The following is a 17,804-nucleotide window of genomic DNA, read 5'->3' on the forward strand; positions in this document are numbered from 1 at the left end:
TTGTTTTGCATTCCTCCTGTCCAACCTTTACTTGCTGTGGGACCTTGGGCAAACTGCTTCAGTTATCAGAGCCTCAGTTTTCTGAGAGTTTCTGAGAATCAGGGACACTACTCTCTATCTCAGAGTATTGTTTATAATAGTAGCTGCAATTTACTTAGTGCATGTATCTTACTGTGATAGTCATTGTGCATATGTTATGTCATTGAGTTCAGTCCCACAAGGGGTACGAGAGATTTATTTCACAATTAACATAGATCTGTGCTATCATGGGCTAATATGCCACCTTGTTGGAACAAACCATTTGGTGCCTTGAGGAGTTTTCTTTCCAGTGTGTGTGGGGAGGATGGAGCTTCCCTGCCTCCCCTACACGTTTGGCATTGTCTCTCTGTTAGAGGCCATATTTCTTTCCCTTCCTTTTCTTTTAAAAGTTTTGAAATACACATAGAGAAAAGTGCAGCAGCTGGAAGAACTCCCTCATGGTTCCATCACTGCTCTGCCATGAGACCAGCTTGTCCCAGGTAGGGCTGGCCCCTTCATCCTGGGTCCCAGAAGAGTTCGTGGGATAGAGCCATAGCTAACTCATAAAGTATGTTAAGTATGACTGGGCGTGGTGGCTCATGCCTGTAATCCCAGCACTTTGGGAGGCTGAGGCAGGCAGACCATTTGAAGTTAGGAGTTTGAGACCAACCTGGCCGATATGCTGAAACCCCATCTCTACTAAAAATACAAAAAGGGAAAAAAAATTAGCCAGGCATAGTGGTGCATGCATGTAACCCCAGCTACTTGGGAGGTTGAGGCAGGAGAATCACTTGAACCTGGTAGACAGAGGTTGCAGTGAGCCAAGGTTGCGCCACTGTACTCCAGTATATGCCACAGAGCAAAAGTCCATCTCCAAAAAGAAAAAAAGTATGTTAAGTATGAACAAGAACTTTGTTCTGTAAACCACTGAAATTTGGGGGTAACTTGTTATTGCAGCATAACCTAGTAAGGATTGTTATTGCAGCATAACCTGGTAATGCATTTAATCCTTACAACAATAGGTGGAGTGGGTTCTATTATTTTTCCTGTTTTGCAGGGGAACTTAGGCTCAGATTGGTTCAGTAACTTTCTTTAGTTTACTCAGAAAGTGGCAGAGGCACGCTTCAAGTCCCAAACTCAGTTTTTCTGGCTCCAGAGCCTGTTCTCCTAAGAAGACGGAAGTACGTGGGCTGTATTTGGTGAATGATGAGTAATTCCGTGTGGATAGAACACCTGGTATGTGCATCATGGCAGACTTGTAGTATAGGTTTGGGGCAAATCCTGGAAGTCTTGAATGCTGTGTGGATTGTGTAGTTTCCCAGTGCCATATGGGGCCATAGACTCTACCTTTTGCCCACAACCCAGTTCCTTCCAAGGCTTGTTTAGCTTGTCCCAAATGCTGATGGAAATAGCTTCCTGAGGAAAAACAGCTTTTTGTGGGGTTGTGAGTTGTCTTCCTTCCGATGATCGCGGAAATGCCTCTTCTTTAGAAAGTCTTTCCACGTTGGCTTGAGGAGAGTAAATGACTTTCCCCTGACCACCCCTGCTCAGCACAGGACTCCCCCACCCCAAATGCATTTCCTCTGCTTCCGGAACTTCTTGTCTTCAGTTTTCATTTGGTTCCACATTTTCCCCTTCACTCTGTCTACATGTTTTTATTTGTCGATATAACCTTCAGTTGTACTGGAAAGTAGTGCTTCCATGTACAATGAAATCTTCTGATTTTATTTGCAATCAAGTATAATTCAGCATTGAGTCAATTCTGCTTACAGCCCACACCGTGCCTCTAACTCCAGTGCTGCATTAATTACCCTTCTCCTCAGCTCCCGTAATATTCTGTGTATATCTCTGCCCTTACATTATGCTGCCTTGTAATTATTGCACAATTTCGCCTTTTCTTGCCTATCTCTTCTGGTAGACTGGGAGTTTCAGCAAGGTCTGGGTTTAATTCATCTATGTTATAAGTCTACAGCACAGGATCTGGCCCTGAATAGGCAATTAGTAAAGAGTTTGTTGAATGATAATTACTTATCTGTTTCATGTCCCCTCCCCACTGTAAGTTCCTTAAGGTCAAAGACTGTATCTTATTCAAATCCCCAGAGCCAAGAACAGCATGGCATAGGAAATGAGCTCAATAAATATATATTTTGTTGGATAAGTGTGAGTAATGTTTCCTTCCAGGGGCATAACTCTTTAGAGTTACAAAGCACATTCCGTATTTATTACCCAGCTGATTCTCACAAAATCTTTCCTCTCCCTCTCTAGGGTTCTCAAATCCTTATCATGTGCCTTTTGCCTCTCTTGCTTTCACTCATTTCATCTCTGTGTCTTTATGATCTCTCCCTCTTTCCTCTTCAAATCCTCTTGGGAAAAGGTCTGAGGCACTCATCCCTCCCTCCAGTGTAGAGCAGCCTAAAGGGCAAAAATTGCACTCTGGTCTGCGTTGAACCAGGATCACATCCCACATGCCAGCTTTGTAATTATGGGCAGGTTCATTAACCCCTGAGCTTCAACTTTCCCTTCTGAAAATGAACACAATACTTACTTCACTGGTGGTTGTGAAGATTACATCAAATGATGAATGGTAAGCACCTCTCATAGGCTCTGGTTCAACTCGATAAATGGAAGCTCCTGTCTTTATGTGGAAAGGTGATTCTTTGAGGGTGGGATTTCAGGCATCAGCAAGCCAGTGGGAAGGAATTGTAGTTTAAAAACAACCACAGGATAGGGATGCTTCGTAGTTCTAAAATCTCCCTTGTGAGCCCCACCTTCGCCCTAGGCAGGCCCAGTCCGCTCTGTTCAGTCAGCACCACGGACAGTTCCTGCACACACTAGTTCTTTGCTGTGGATTTAATTGCATTTTAGAGGCCTTCAGTTGCAAGTCACAACTTTATATACCACCAAGGAAGCTAAAACATGTCAGAATCTAACTCTCACATGCCATCGGTTGCCATTCACATCTTGAAAAAATGTTGTCTTAGAATCGATGAAATAACGAATTTACTAGAGGTGGTATCAGTGAGCAGTTGACCATTGGCCTTTAGAGAGGTTAATAATAATAGCCAGCATTTATTGAATGCCAGCTGTATTCCAGGCCTTTCCCCCTCCTTCCTCTCCTGTTCTGGGTGCTGTTTGCCCTTTATACACATTCTCTTAACAAAGATTACATTTGGGGAATATAAATGTGAGCCAGATATACAGTAAATCAACAGTCTTTCCACCATCGTTTTCCTCAAAACATTCCAATTTTTAACCTCACTTCTTCAGAACATTGCTTCCTGCTGAATGATAGTCTAACGTGTTAACCTTTCCAGTCCACACTGTGGTTAACCCACCTAAAAGGCATTTCAAATGCATATCCTGTAACCCAGCAGTTGCACTCCTAGGTATGTGCCCTGAAGAACTGCACAGAAATGGTCACCAAAAGACACATACAAGAATGTTTTGGCAGAGCTATTTATAATATCCCATTACTGGAGGTTACCCACCCAGATGCTCATCAGCAATAGAATGAATGAAAATCATTTTGATATATTCACACAATGTACTACAATAAGTTTTGAGAATGAATGAACTACAATGAAACAATCAACATGGATGAACCCCACAAATGTCATTTTGGGTAAAAGAAGCCAGATGCTAAAGAATATACACTAGGTGATTTTATGTAGTGAAAACTGCAAAATAGGCAAAACCAGTCTGTGCTGTTAGAAGTTAGGATAATGCTACTTGTGGTGGAAAGTAACTGGGAGTGGCATGTGGGCCTTCTGTAGGGCACTGGTAGTGTTTTGCTTCTTGATCTGGGTGCTGGTTTCATAGAACTTTGTAATGGTCATCAGGATATACACTTACAACTGTGTGATATATAATTGTGCAGTTGTCTTTATGTGTATTATCCTGCAACAAACAGTTGTTTTAAAAAGCACCTTTCTCCAGAAGAGAAGAAGAGAATGCTGAGACTTGTATGCAGGATGATGGGTAAGAAATTGGAGGGGCAGCTGGTCACATGGAAGATTTGGAATTATTCAGCGTGAATAGAATGTAGAGGACACTAGGGAAAAGGGAAAAATTGAGGCTGGAAATGTAAATTGGGACCATGTCAGAAAGACAGTGTGTGTTAAATTGGAATTTATTCTGCAAGCAATGGGGTGCCATTGAAGGATTTTAATCATAGGGATGGTGTGTTCACGATTGAGGTTTGGGAAGCTCAGGTGGGCCGCTGAGTAGAGAAGAAACTGGCCGAAGAGGACACTCTGGTGGTGTGGACACCAGTTAGCATAGAGGAGGAAACTGAGCCACAGAGAGGTTGAGTAACTTTATCAAGATCACACAACTAGTAGAGTGACTGGGTCCAGGTTTACAACCCAGGCATTCAGGCTCCATTGTCTATGCTTTTAACCATTAGGCCATGCTGCCTCCTGAAGATGCTCTAGAAATAGTGAAAGGCTGTCAACTGAAACGGAGCAGGGAGGTTAGCAGTTAGGAGACCTGAATTTTTTTTCCTGAAACAGGGTCTCTGTCACCCAGGCTGGAGTGCAGCAACGTGATCATAGCTCACTGCAGCCTCAAACTCCTGGGCTCAAGCAATTCTCCCACCACAGCTTCCTGAGTAGCTGGGACTACAGTGTGGGCTAGTAATTTTTAAATTTTTTGTACAGGCAGGGTCTCACTATACTGCCCAGGCTGGTCTTGAACTCCTGGGCTCAAGCAATCCTCCCATCTTGGCCTCTCAAAGTGTTGGGATTGCAACCATGAGCCACTGTCCCCAGCCTGAATTCTAATATCAACATGGCCTTTGACTCCTGCCCTTCTTTGGGCCTCAGTTGCCCTCTGTACAATAAAGGTATTGATCTGGGTGATCCCTAAGTTCCCTCCATATGAAACCATCTCTTATTTTAAGGGAGGGCAGCTTCCAGGGAGAAGAAGGGGAAGGTTAGGGCCCTCACAGAAGTAATCAGGGTTGTGCTTCCTCCTCCCATCCTTGGAGACACAACCAGAGGCAACATCAGTGCCGTGGAGGCCTGAGTACCTGCAGATGGTTCTCAGCCCTTGATTTTCAGACGGACTTCAAGACCTGGACAAGGGAGGCATATGAGGCCCAAGTCACTGGGAATAACTAGGCCAGGGAGAGGTTGACCATGGAGGAAGAAGAGGCAGCAGCCTCCAGGGTATTTATCTCAGAGAGACAGGAAGAGTAGTTGCTGTGGGAAGGGGAAGCAGTGAGCCAGGGGCCTTGGTGCCTTTTGCATCCTGGTTTAAAATAGCCCAGTCACCCAGAGCTCTTGTGTCTGGGGGAATTTCACAGGCTGCTCTATGGACTCGGAGTGGACACACACTGACCAGGATGTGGTTAGTGATTTTAGAGCCTGGGGACCTGGAACAGGTCATGGAGCCTCTCTCAGCTTGGGGCTTCTCATCTGGAAGTCAAAGCTGATAATGTCCATCTTCAATAAAATGTCAGAATGGGGACTGGTTGAGTTCTCTCCTTCTGCCTCCCCCTACCACATCCCTGAGGTCTCATGGTTAAGAGAATATGATGAGCTGTTTTCACACAGACCTGGTTTCAAGCCTAGCTCTGTCTTACCTGGTATAACCTTGGACAAGTTGCTGAACTGCTCTGAGCCTGTTTCCTTGTTGTAAAATTAGGATAATAATACTTGTCTTTCAGAGTTATGGTGGGGTTAAATTATATATGTATATATAATTTGTACATGGTACAGGGTAAATGCTAAAAACAATAGAATCTGTTTTCATAATTTATCATCGTTTTATTATCCTGTTCCTTATGAATACTTGCTTTTGGGAGAACGCACATTAGACACATTCATATTCAAGTATAAACAGCAGAGTGAGATCTACTTGTTTTCTTTACCAGGGAGAATTTACATTTTTCTTGGGGACACATCCTAAAGCCAATTCAATTTAACACACTTTCAGTGGGGATGGGCAGTGTGGGCGCTATCCCTGGTGCTGAATGGAAGTAAATGACGAATGAGCTCATGCTGTAAACACAGACATCGACTAGATGGATGAGAACTGTGTTTCAAGGTGCCGTGGAATAGTTACCCCAAGAGAAGTGAAGATTGAAATGCCCCTAAGACTCAAGGAGTCTGATGAGAGACGTCTTTGTGGAAGACATGACGTTAGAGTTCTGGTGTGGAGCTTGATGAGTTTACTTTAGGGTGCATTTAAAACATGGCTTTGGAGCCAGAATAGCCTGGAGTTGAAGTCCAGCTCCACCATTAGTACTCATGCATGTCCTTGGGAAAGTTACTTAACCTTCTCGATCCTCGTTTTCTTTCTCTGTAGAGGGGGACAGTAGCTATCTCATGGTTTATTGTGAGAATTAAGTGGGATGATACCTTTGTGAAACACTTGGCATGGCATCTAGCAAAATGGTAATAACCATATCAATAATAGTCAACTTTGTTGAGGGCTGACCGTGTGTCCCAGCCTACCCAGGCCATCCTGAGGGTTAAATGTTAGGTTAAATGTTATTACATTTTTACATTGCTTGCTTGTTAACATTTAGTGCTTACATAGCTCTGAGATTCTGGTGCTTTTATCCCTATTATATGATGAAGAAACTGAAGTACAGAGTGCCTGATAAATTATAGGTGTTATTTAAAGCTAAACTATGGAGGATGGTTAGAAATTTGATAGGAAGATGAGGAAGGGAGGAAAGGAAAGGAGTGAGAACCAGAATGGGGAAGTTATTGAGAATGTACAGTATTTCTCAGGATGGAGCACTGAGGTGTCTGGCTGGGCTAGGATACAGAGACTGGGAGGAAGACCAGTAGCTGATAGAGAGGGAGTCAGAAAATGGAGAGTCTGGGGTGCCTGGGTGCAAAAACTGAACCTAATTCAGCAGGCAGTGAAGAAACATTCTAAGGTATTTGTTTTGGTTTTGGTTTTTGGGTTTTTTTTTTTTTTTTTTTTGAGATAGGATTTCACTCTGCCACCCAGGCTGGAGTGCAACCAGCCTCAACCTCCCAAGCTCAAGCAATCCTCCTACCTCTGCTACAGGTGCCCACCACCATGCCCGGCTAATTTTTGTGTTTTTTTTGTAGAAGTGGAGTTTCACTATGTTGTCCAGACTGGTCTGAAATGCCTGGGCTCAAGTGATCCACCTGCCTGGGTCTCCCAAAGTGCTGGGATTACAGGCATGAGCCACCGTGCCTGGCTAAGGTTTTAAATAAGATGGTGGCATGATTGAAACTGATTTATTTATGAATTTGTTTGTATTTACCTTCATTTGCGTTATAGAATTAATACATTAATTATAAAAATTCAAATGACATAGAAGCATACAAAAGAGAAATAAATTTCCTTCCCAATGTTCTGGTTGGGTGTAAATGGGTAGAGGTACAGTTATGATGCGGGAGCCCACCTATGTGAAGATTTTTGAACTTTGACTGGCTTAGGGTGCCAGCCTATCTAAGGTCAGGTGTCCCCAAACCAGACCCTGAAACGAGATCCACGTTCTGCCTGCTTTTATTCTGGCCACGCTGGCAGCTGATTAGATGATGCCCACCCAGATTGAGGGCGGGTCTGCCTTTCCCAGTCTACTGACTCAAATGTTAATCTCATTTGGCACCATCTTCACAGACCCACCCAGGAATGATACTCTGTATCCTTCAACCCAATCAAGTTGACACTCGCTATTAAGGATCACGGTGACATTTGGAAGTGAGGAAGAGCAGAACAAGGGGAACACATCTCAGCCGCCTGAGATGGGTGGATCTTGGTGGGGGTAGTTGAGAAAGCATTGGAACAGTCACTTTGGGGACCATGGCCCAGTTAGCAAGAGAGGACCCACAGAAGGGGTAGGTGGCGGAGGTTGGACAGTGGACATTGCTGTGGTTGGGTCCAGTCGTGGTCTCCAGTTTGGGGAAGGTGGTGTGTCAAGGGAAAAATGCATTTACAAGGGCATCAGCAAGACAGTTGGCAAGGGCAAGTGTGGGGACATTGGAAGGTCTTTCTTCCTCTGCAGTGGTTGGGCTTTTTACGTTCAGCACCTACTTTGTGCCCAGCACTGTGGGAAACGTCTGTCATGTAACCCTCTCAACAGCTCCGTGGGGAAGATGCCGTCCAGCTTGCCCCAGGTCTCCATACCTGGGCCTTCTGACTGCAAAACCATGCTCACCTGTGTGGGGAGCCAGGGCTGCTGTGAGGCAGATCCTAGGGGCCTAGTTGGGAACTGCTTTCAGGGCTGTAGGGTTCCACGCAGATGCAAGGCACAGCTCTGGGGGACTGAGTTGTTTGTCATGCTCTTTTCCTCCCTCTTCCGGGAGAAATGTGTCAGACCCAGGTAGGTGGAGATGGAACCAGGGTGGGGGGACCCGAACAGGGCTCAGCAGAGGGAGGGAGCCGGGGCAGGTGTGTGCTGCCTGCCTGCAAGGTACCCAGTCATGGGTCTGTATCCCTAGTGTGGGGCTGGGGGGTGTTTGTTCCTGCACATCTGACAGGGACATATGTACAGTGCTCTCTGTGTGTGTGTGTGTGTGTGTGTGTGTGTACAGGGATGTCTCTGTCTGAGTCTGTGTTTCTGAATGTGCATGTGAGTTGTTCTGTCTTTCTCTGTGTCACTGTACCTGCTATACACAGAAAAATACAGAAACAGTGGAGATGGAGGGTGGAGGGAGGCTGCAGATGCAAGCTAGGGAAAGAACAGATGACGGAATGGAGTAGAAACACCGATATAAGGGCACACACGCTCTCCCACGTGTTCAGAAACACCCAGGGAGGATGTGTATATACTTACCCACTTAGCCTCAAACACACAGTGACAGGCATGTGGAGACCGCTGGGAACACACTCAGACCTGCATTAACACACTGTCTTTGCATGCATCTTCCTATGTGTGTGTGTGTGTTGCTGTGTGTTTTTCTGAATGTGGGTGTCTGTGTGTCTCAATAACACAGACACGTGTGGGAGACAGAAATATGAGGCTACACGTTGTGAGAAACACAGTGTTTGTATCTACGCATGCATGTGTGTGTGTACATGTGCGTGTGATTCTTAGAGTCAGGGAGGAAGGAGAGACCATCCTGGAGCTGGGAGGAGGAGGGAGGCCAGGAGAAGACCGGCGAGAGATGTCCTGGCCTTGCCCTGCTCCTGGTATGCAGGCCCAGCTCTCCTGTCCTCTGGTAGGAGCAGGATGACTGGGTGTGATTGGGGCTGCTTTTCCCCAGTGGGTCAATCAGCGAGCACTGAAGGATCCCCTTGGGTATAAGCCCACATCTGGACTCTGTGGGACCATGAAAAAGATCCCACTAATGATCTACCCCACCTCTAACAAGCTCACAGTCCCTGGAATCACTAGGCCATGGAGCAGGGAGCAGAGACCCTCCCAGGGCTGTGTCCTGGCTCCCCGCCTTACTAGCTCTACAGGCGTGGACAAGTCCTGACTTCTCTGTACCCTCGGTTTTGGGCACTGGATGGGGGTGAACAGCAGCATCCACCTTATGGTTGGTTGTGAGGATTAAGGCTGCTCTCAAGGCAGACATTGGTCCATCCCACAGCTATTAGTTGAGCTCTACAACGGTCTAGACCCTGTTCTTGGTGCTGAGGCTTCAAGAGTGAACAAAGTTCCCTGTCCTCATGGAGATTATGGTCTTAACAGAGGAAGCGGCCAAAACACCAATATTGTTTAATACATTTGGGTGATAAACGTTAGCAAAACCAAAGCAGGAGTCAGGGCAGAGAGGGGCAGGGGGTGGGAGAAGGCTGCTGTTTTGGAGGGGCCAGGAGTGGTCAAGAAAGATCTCAGATGAGATGATGTTTGACCACAAAGTGGAAGGAGTGGGCTGCTGATGGGGGCCATTTAGCCTCATAAAAGCCTGTTATTCTCCCACTTGACAGTTGTGCAAATAGAGGCACAGAGAGGCTGAGTAATTTGCCTAAAGTCTCCCAGCCGCTGAGATAGATATCCAGGATTTGAACTCATGCCATCTGATTTCAGAACGAGTAGTCCTCAGTCAAGGGTGATTTTTGCTGCCTAGGGGCTATTTGGCAATGTCTGGAGATATTTTTGATTGCTGCAACTGGACTGCAGCGGGGTGGGGTTGGGGTGGTACTAGCATCTAGTGGGCAAAGGCCAGGGATGCCGTTAGACATTCTGTGATGCACAGGGCAGCCCCCACTGCAAAGCAGTATGCCATCCACAGAGCCAGTGTGCTGAGGTTAAGAAACCCTGGTCAAAATCCATGCAAAGCACTTGACACAGTAGGACACGTAGTAGGTGCTCAATAAATAGTAGCTGAAGAGAAGGAAGAGAAATGATTTGGAGAAGGTTTCAGGGGAGAAGTGAATTCAAGGGGGAGAAAAAGCACATGTAAATGAATCCATCATTTAACAAAACTCATGCAATGCTGTTTGTTGGTGGGGTGGTTACTGGTGAGGCCGGGGATCCATGGAGGTTGATGGACTGGGGATGGAGGCTGAAGCTGGATAGCCCCCAACTGCTGAAACACTGCTAACCAGATGACTCTTCTCTCTGTCGCCCTCCCACCTGTGTCTCTCTCCCCATCTCTCTTGGCCGCTTTGCCCAGGAGACAGCCGGAGGCTGAAGGGGGCCATCCAGAGGAGCACGGAGACGGGCCTGGCAGTGGAGATGCCCAGCCGGACGCTGCGCCAGGCCAGCCACGAGTCCATTGAGGACAGCATGAACAGCTATGGCTCGGAGGGCAAGTAAGTGTGGGGCCACCAGCCCTCCTGGCTCTTGCATTCTTTTGTGTTGGGGCACGGGAGGGACTGAGCAATCCCTCTGGGAGCCCTGGGGCAGCTCCAGGCTGTGGAAGCGCCAGCTCAGGGCTCCAGGTTCATCCCCCATCTTCAGAAGGGAGACAGTGTAATAACAGCAAAGTCCCGAGGGAGAGTGAGCCCCACTGCTTGGATTTGAATCCTGGCTCCACCCCTTTCCTGCTGTGTGACCTTGGGCAAGGTCTCTGTGCCACACTTTCCTCATCTGTAAAATGGGATTAACGGCATCAGTTTCATAGGGGTGTCATGAGGATTAGACGTTCATAATCCATATAATGCAGGGGTAATATTTATACACAGCATAAGGCAGTGTTTGGCACTAAGTGCTGTATATTCGTGCTGCTTAAGAAATAAAGGAGGGGGTAGAGAGGGGTTTTATTATCATCATTATTTCCTCGTTACTTTTTTAGTTTCCTAAATCCTGTTGGTTTTGAAATATATACACTACTGCTTTATAAAAGCATTTCTTGAGCATCAGCTCACTAGACAGTAGTGCGGCTAGCTCCTTGCCAGCGTTTCCCTCCGTGGGCTTCATGTCAGAATCACGGGAACACGTTACCAGTGCGGCTCACAGGGCCCCACATCCGAGCTGCTGAATTAGTCTCTGGGAATGTGGCCTGAGAACGCCACTGTTAAAAAGCTTTTATCCTAGAGGAACTCACCTGGACTTGGGGTTTCTCATTTTCACAGAACTCTTTAAGAATTTCAGGAAAGCACGGGCCCAGTTTCCCCCAATACACACAGCCCCCAGTGCATGTACACACTCATTCTCCCACACACAGTCCTGCAAACGTGCTTTTCTCATAACTACAGGGGTTATCAGAGTCCCCGAAAACCATCCGTGGATCCCTAGGTCAAAGAAACTTTGATCCAAAGCGACTTCCTTATCATATAAATGGCCAGGGCACTCAGAGAGGTTAAGGAGCTCACTCTGCATCACTAAGCATGTTACCAGGCCTGGAACCCAGGAGTCTTGACTCCCAGCCAGGGGTTATTTCCCAGCACTGCATCGCTTCATGGTCCTAGCTATCCTCTAAAGTCAGGGAAGTGGGGTGGGATATCATGATTCTTGTGCACATGGGAAGACTGAGGCTTAGAAAAATTAAATGCCACAACTGTCCAGAAAAGTAGCCACTAGACGCATGTGGCTAATTAAATAAGATGAAATTTTCTGTTCTTCTGTTGCACTAGCCATATTTCAAGTGCTCGCTAGCAACTTGTGGCTAGTGACAACCATATTGGGTGGTGTAGAAAATAGAACATTTCCATCATCATACATAGAAAATTCTTTTGAACAGTACCAGCTAAGTGACTTGTGCAAGGACAGACACACGGCCACTGAGAGGTGGGGCTGGGGCTCGGCCTCCACCTTTTGCTTCCCTTCATTCTGGCCCTGCCCCTCAGCTGGGGGCTCCTGCTGGCTAAAAGCCTTCCCCACCCACCCCCAGCCCCTCCTAAACTGGGCATCTCCAGCCTCGTGAATGGCCTTGCCTGAGCAGATGCTGCTGTTCCACCCACCTCCTAGCGAGACTTTCCCGTGGGTGAGAACAGGAGGAGGACAGCGGAAGGGAGAGGAGGAGGAGGAGGAAGGGAGCCAGTGTTTTCTTTAACCTGAGAAACATGGCAAGGCAGCAGAACTTGGAGGAAGATATTCTCAGCATCTGGGGAGCAGTGGGGCCCTGCTGACAGGTGTGAGTCGCAGGGAGTCAGAAAGCTCAGGTTCTCATCCTGGCTCTGCCACTCATGCCCCTGGGTGGGCTTGGCTCATCAGTGGGCCTCCCTAATGTTTGAGGAGGCCAGTAAACATCTGTCAGCCTCACAGGCAGGTCTGGAGGCCTAGATTATGGGAAGGGCAGTGTGCTGCAGTGAGCAGCAGCAGAGAAGTCAAACCTGCATTTCCATTTTATAGAAGAGGAGGTGAAGGCTCAGAAAGGCCACATGACCAAGGGGAGCATTATCAGAGTGTGTTGTGAGGAAGAAACGAGGTGATGCCTGCAGGTGACAGGTGTTTGGAACATGGCTCTTGTTACTGTTTGCTGTAATGGGCTTTAAGGGACCAGAGAGTCTAATTACATGACAGACAGGTTCAAAGCTAGGACTCAAGAATGAGACTGCCCTGGTGTGTGGTTCATTTCAGCTTCTTAGTAGCTGTGTGGCTTTGGGGGAAGTTACTTCACCTCTCTGAGTCTAGTTTCTTCATCTGTAGAAAGGGGACAGTAACAGTGCAGACACTTACAGAGTTGTGAGGGTTCAATGTGTTAATACATGTAAAAGAACTTAGCACAGTGACCGGCACTGTAATTGTTATCTATTATTGTTGGTTGTTAATTAAGCCACTGTTTGTTGGCTATTTTCCTATTTTGGTCAGTTGCATTGTAACAGATATAGTGAGCCACCCCAAATACAATTGTGTCTATAAAGTGCTTAGCACAGAGTAAGCACTGAGTAAGTGTTGACTGTGATGATTACGATAACTAAAAGGGTTGAGGTGGGTGTTCTGAGCCCAACTGTGGAGGTATCAGGTGGGTTGGAGGGTGACGGGTCCAGCAGCAGGGGACAGTCTCGGCCTCCTGAGAGGGGCTGAGTGTTGGTGGATCCCAGCCAGGCCCAGCGCTGCCACCTGCCCAACACCTGGGCAAGGTAGGGACACAGAAGGAATGGGTGGGGACATTGAGCTGTGGTCAGCCTCCTTGTTCTACAGGCATTTGGGGCACTGGTTGGGCCCAAATGCCAGGCTCTGAAACAGGAAGGGATTGTTCTCCCCTCTCCCCACCCCTTGGGCTTCTGCCAGCCCAGCTGAGGTTTACAGGGAGCCAGCCTCACTTGAGCAGCCCCTGCAAGGCTGCAGCCCCTGGCACCACGGGGTCTGTCTGACTGTGCTGGATCGCCAGGCATATGTATTCCTGCAGGTGGGCACAGGAGTGCTCCCACATGGATTTTCATTTCAGCAGATGTGATTGAGCACTTAGAATGTGCCAGGCAGTTGGGTCGGGCACCTCAGACACCCTGTCGTCCATGAGCTTCCACTCTTGGGCACTGACTAAGCAACTAGCAGTGTGAGGAGAGCTGCAAAGGACAGGTATAGAAAACTTGGGAAATGCTGTGTTCCCAGGTGTCAGGGATGGGGAAGGGGGGCCTGTGGGTTGGGCCGCTCTGCCAGTGAGGATGCCTTGAGTCTCGGGTTATGTAATACCAGTGGACAATGGCTTCAGCCCTTGCTATTCAAAGTGTGGTCCATAGCCCAGCAACACTGGCATGGGAGCTTGTTAAATATGCAGAATCTCAGGCTCTACCCCAGACCCACTGAATCCAAATCTGTATTTTAATGAGACCCCCAGGTGGTTTGTATGCGCATTAAAGTAGAGAAGCCCTGGCTTAATGGTAATAATGGCCATAGCTAACTCTTGCAGAGAACACTTGCTATGTGCGGATACTGTGCTGTGCTTTTACTTATACTGACTCATTTAATTCTCACAACCTGACAATGGGACTGTTAATATTCCCATTTTACAGATGAGGAAATGGAAACTCAGAGAGGGTAAATAAGTTGCCCAAGGTCACACAGCCAGTCAGTGGCTGAGCCAGGATTCAAATCCGAGCATTGGGTATCTGCCCTTAACGTTTACACTCAACTCTTTTTCTCATTTAATGGTTGCATTTATCAAGGTTTCTGGAAGTAGAGGCTTCCAGGATGGTTTGGTAGTTCAAGGATGCCATCAAGGACCCAGAACCCCTCTCTCTTTCCACACTATAGGCCTTATGATGGGCCAGCCATGGTTGATCCCCTGGGGCTGGGGAAGGGCTTTCTTTCTTTGAGCCTGTTTCTGCCTGATCAAAAATTGGAGCTTTGTGGGTTAAGGATGGAGAGTCAACCAGCCATGCCACCATGCCAGGCCCATCTCACCTAGGAAAAGGGCAGGAGCTGGAGCTCAAGCCCCCTGAGATGGGGCCATGAGAACAAAACCTTCCAGACATACCATACTCCCCACCTGCCCTAATCCTGAGATACTCCCTGTTGACTGTGTGTTCTAGTTTGGGTTTTCCCAGAACCAGACCTGAGACATGGGTTCAAGTGCAAGTGATTCACGTGGGAGGTGATTCTAGAAAATAAGAGCAGAGGAGCATGTGGGAGAGAGGTGATGCACCCAATAAAGCATAAGAAGCCAGCTTTCCCAGGGGGCAACCAGAGCCAATCCTGATGGGGAACTCTGGGAACCCGTGTGGAACATGCATCTGGGAGCTATCTCCTCAAGAGGCGAGGGAGCTGAGGTATTTACATTCCAGCTCTTAACCAGTTACTGAGCAGCGGCTGCTCCCTGTTAACTCTCTGGCTCTTCCTGTGGCAAAATAGGCTCTAGAGGCTAGAGAAGCTCTTCAGGGGCCAGAGAAGCCTGGGCAAAGACATGCAGATGCTGGTGGTTAGAAGTCAGCAAGCACTGACATAATAAGGGGTGAGGGCATGGCCCAGCAGAGCCTGCTACACTGTGTGGGTGCATAGGGCTACCATCTGACCAGCTGCCCAAACCAGAAATCTGGGGTTCTCGCAGACAGCTCTCTCTCTCCAATCCATAATCCATTCCCAATCCATAATCATGCTGTGCCATTTTACTCTTAATGATCTCTTGAATCCATCCATTCCTCCCCATCTCCATCTCCTGGTCAAGGCCATACATTGCTCTTGCCTGGACACCTGCAGGTCTCCTTTTTTGTCTGGACATCACAGTTTGTCACCCAGCACTTATTCTTCTGACCTTTCCCAGCCTCTCTTAGTCCCCAACCGTGTGGGGACTCCACCTCCCTGAACCTTTACCCTTCACTTTTCTCACCTCCAGGTCTTTGCATCCATTGCGCCTTCTACCTGGCACTTCCTTCTCTACCCCTGCTCCCTCTTCACCCTCTGACTCATTCCTTCTCCAGACCTCAGCTGAGAACTGGCACAAAGGCTGTATCTCATGTGCCAACACCAGCAATTGATAGTGGTTCCCTGGAGTGCTGTGTTGAGAAGGATTCTGGAGCCAAGTCCAGGCTTGGCAGGAGAGCTGAGGTTGATTAGCAATGTCTGTCCTGGGCGTGGGCAGAAGTGGAATGGAACGGGTAGGGCCTACCTTTCTTCTGCCTGTATCAGCAGCCCTCACAGTCCCCTGTCCCTCCCCCACCACAGTGTCCTACACTCTCTATCTTAATTGTCACATGTGTGTCTGTCTGTCCCACTAGACGCTGAGTTCAGTGCCTGTCTAGCTGGCCCAGTCGGTGCTCTGCACATTCTGATGAACAATGGGTGGGTGTGTGTGAGCAGAAGCATGCATACATTCCACTCCTTCCCACCCCTTCAGCACACAGAATCCAGGGCCTTGGCATCCTCTCTGTTGACCCAGAAGCACTCCAGGCTGGCTCCCAGCGCCCACCTGCTTCTTCCTTCTGCTCTTTGTTGTCCTGAGATGTCTGGGTCATCAGCATCCGGGTCTCTGAGTGTCTGGGTCACTGTGTCCACAGCCCAGGGAAGCAGAGTATGAGCCGATGGCAGGGCCACTGCCCCCGGGCTCAGGGTCTTGGTCCTGTCAAGGCTGTTTCCTGATCACCAAAGGCTCAAGAGTCTGGGTGAGTGGTCAGAACCCCTTTTCTTCCCCACTTCTACTATTTAGCAGCATCCTCATGCCCAAAGGACAAAGCAGAACTGGATGCAGCTGTGGCTAGGAGACAGGGATTTGTTTTGTTTTGTTTTATAAGCGCTAGTATTTCTTGAGCACTTGACTGTGCCAGACTCTGTTCTAAGGCGTTTATCTCATTTAATACTTACAATAGCACTGGGATTATCCTATTGTTCTTTATTCCTGTTTTACTGGGAAGGAAACCAAGGCTCTGAGAAGTGAAGAATGTGCCTCCACGACTAGTGAGTGGTGGAGTCAGGATTCAGTTCCAGGCCTGCCTGACCCCATAGCTTGGCCTGCAAATCCCTGTGCTCTGCTCTGGGCAAGGCTGAGGTCCCCTCAAGACAAATAGAGACAGTATAACGTAGTGCTTAAGAGGATGAATTCTGGAGCCAGACTCTCCAGGTTTAGGTCCTAGGTCTTCCACTCCTAGCAGAGTGATTCTGGTTCAATTACTTAACAATTCTGTGCCTCAGTTTCCCTTTTTGTAAAATGGGTATTAATTACAAGTACCTAGCTTTTATAGAGTTGTTAAGAGGATTAAATGGATCAACATTGATAAATAGTACCATCAGTGCTTGACTCATGACAAATTTTTGACAAATAAAAAAATCCTTGGCTTTGCCCCCATGAGCCACACACTGTCTCGTAGAGGTGGTCAGGCTTGGAAATATCTTGAATTCTTGAGAAGTCGGAGTCAGCATTGTGTGATGTGGTATATCCTGGCACAGGGCAATTCTGCTACAGTGCTTGTTTTGAAAACGAGAATTTGTTCCAACATGATTCAAGTATTAGGGAACAATTTGAGCATAACATAAATTTTGCATTTGTTCAGGTACAATTTCATCCACGAGGAACACTGGGTGAATGAAGAAAACTGCACCCACATAAGAATACACAAAACGCATGTGGCTCAGACATCCACGGTGCCCTCAGTTTACTATTATAAGCCACACCCGTCCACACTTGGTGGTACAACTTTCCATTGACTTCAGTTTTTCTCTCACTGCCTCAGAATCACTCACAGGCTGCACCTCTTCTGACACCCCCTTCCACAAGCAAACTGCAGGTTGTTTTCAAGGTCATGTGCCATTTTTATTGTAGTATTTATGCATTTCTAAAGCATTTAACATATATAAAACCATACTGTCATTTTTACTGCATTCCTGCCTTTTTCTTTTTTTGATGTGACACTGACCCCATTTTCCCATAAGCTCTGTGATTTTTATAGCAGGATTTTGCATTGCACAGTAATTTTTAGAAATGTATATTTCATGTTACAGCAGAATTGACTATATTGTAGGTTTGGTGAGTTTGTGGGAGGATGGATAGATGGATGGATGGATAAATGGATGGACGGATGGATGGATGGAT

General features: G+C 47.4%; 1 protein-coding gene across 3 annotated transcripts in view; it reads left to right on the forward strand.

Moving 5' to 3' along the window:
• RIMS4 (regulating synaptic membrane exocytosis 4) overlaps positions 1 to 17,804 on the forward strand; it is a 57,549-nt gene that overhangs the window by 27,015 nt on the left and 12,730 nt on the right. For 2 of the 3 annotated variants that reach the window (XM_011928981.1, XM_011928979.1), the window contains one exon: positions 10,572 to 10,710. In XM_011928981.1, the coding sequence (XP_011784371.1) occupies positions 10,572 to 10,710 (139 nt within the window). The remainder of the gene's footprint in view (positions 1 to 10,571; positions 10,711 to 17,804) is intronic. The other variant, XM_011928980.1, reaches the window with a different exon arrangement.

This window comes from Colobus angolensis, unplaced genomic scaffold (genome assembly GCF_000951035.1).
Source record: "Colobus angolensis palliatus isolate OR3802 unplaced genomic scaffold, Cang.pa_1.0 Scaffold8, whole genome shotgun sequence".
Taxonomy (NCBI): Eukaryota; Metazoa; Chordata; class Mammalia; order Primates; family Cercopithecidae; genus Colobus; species Colobus angolensis.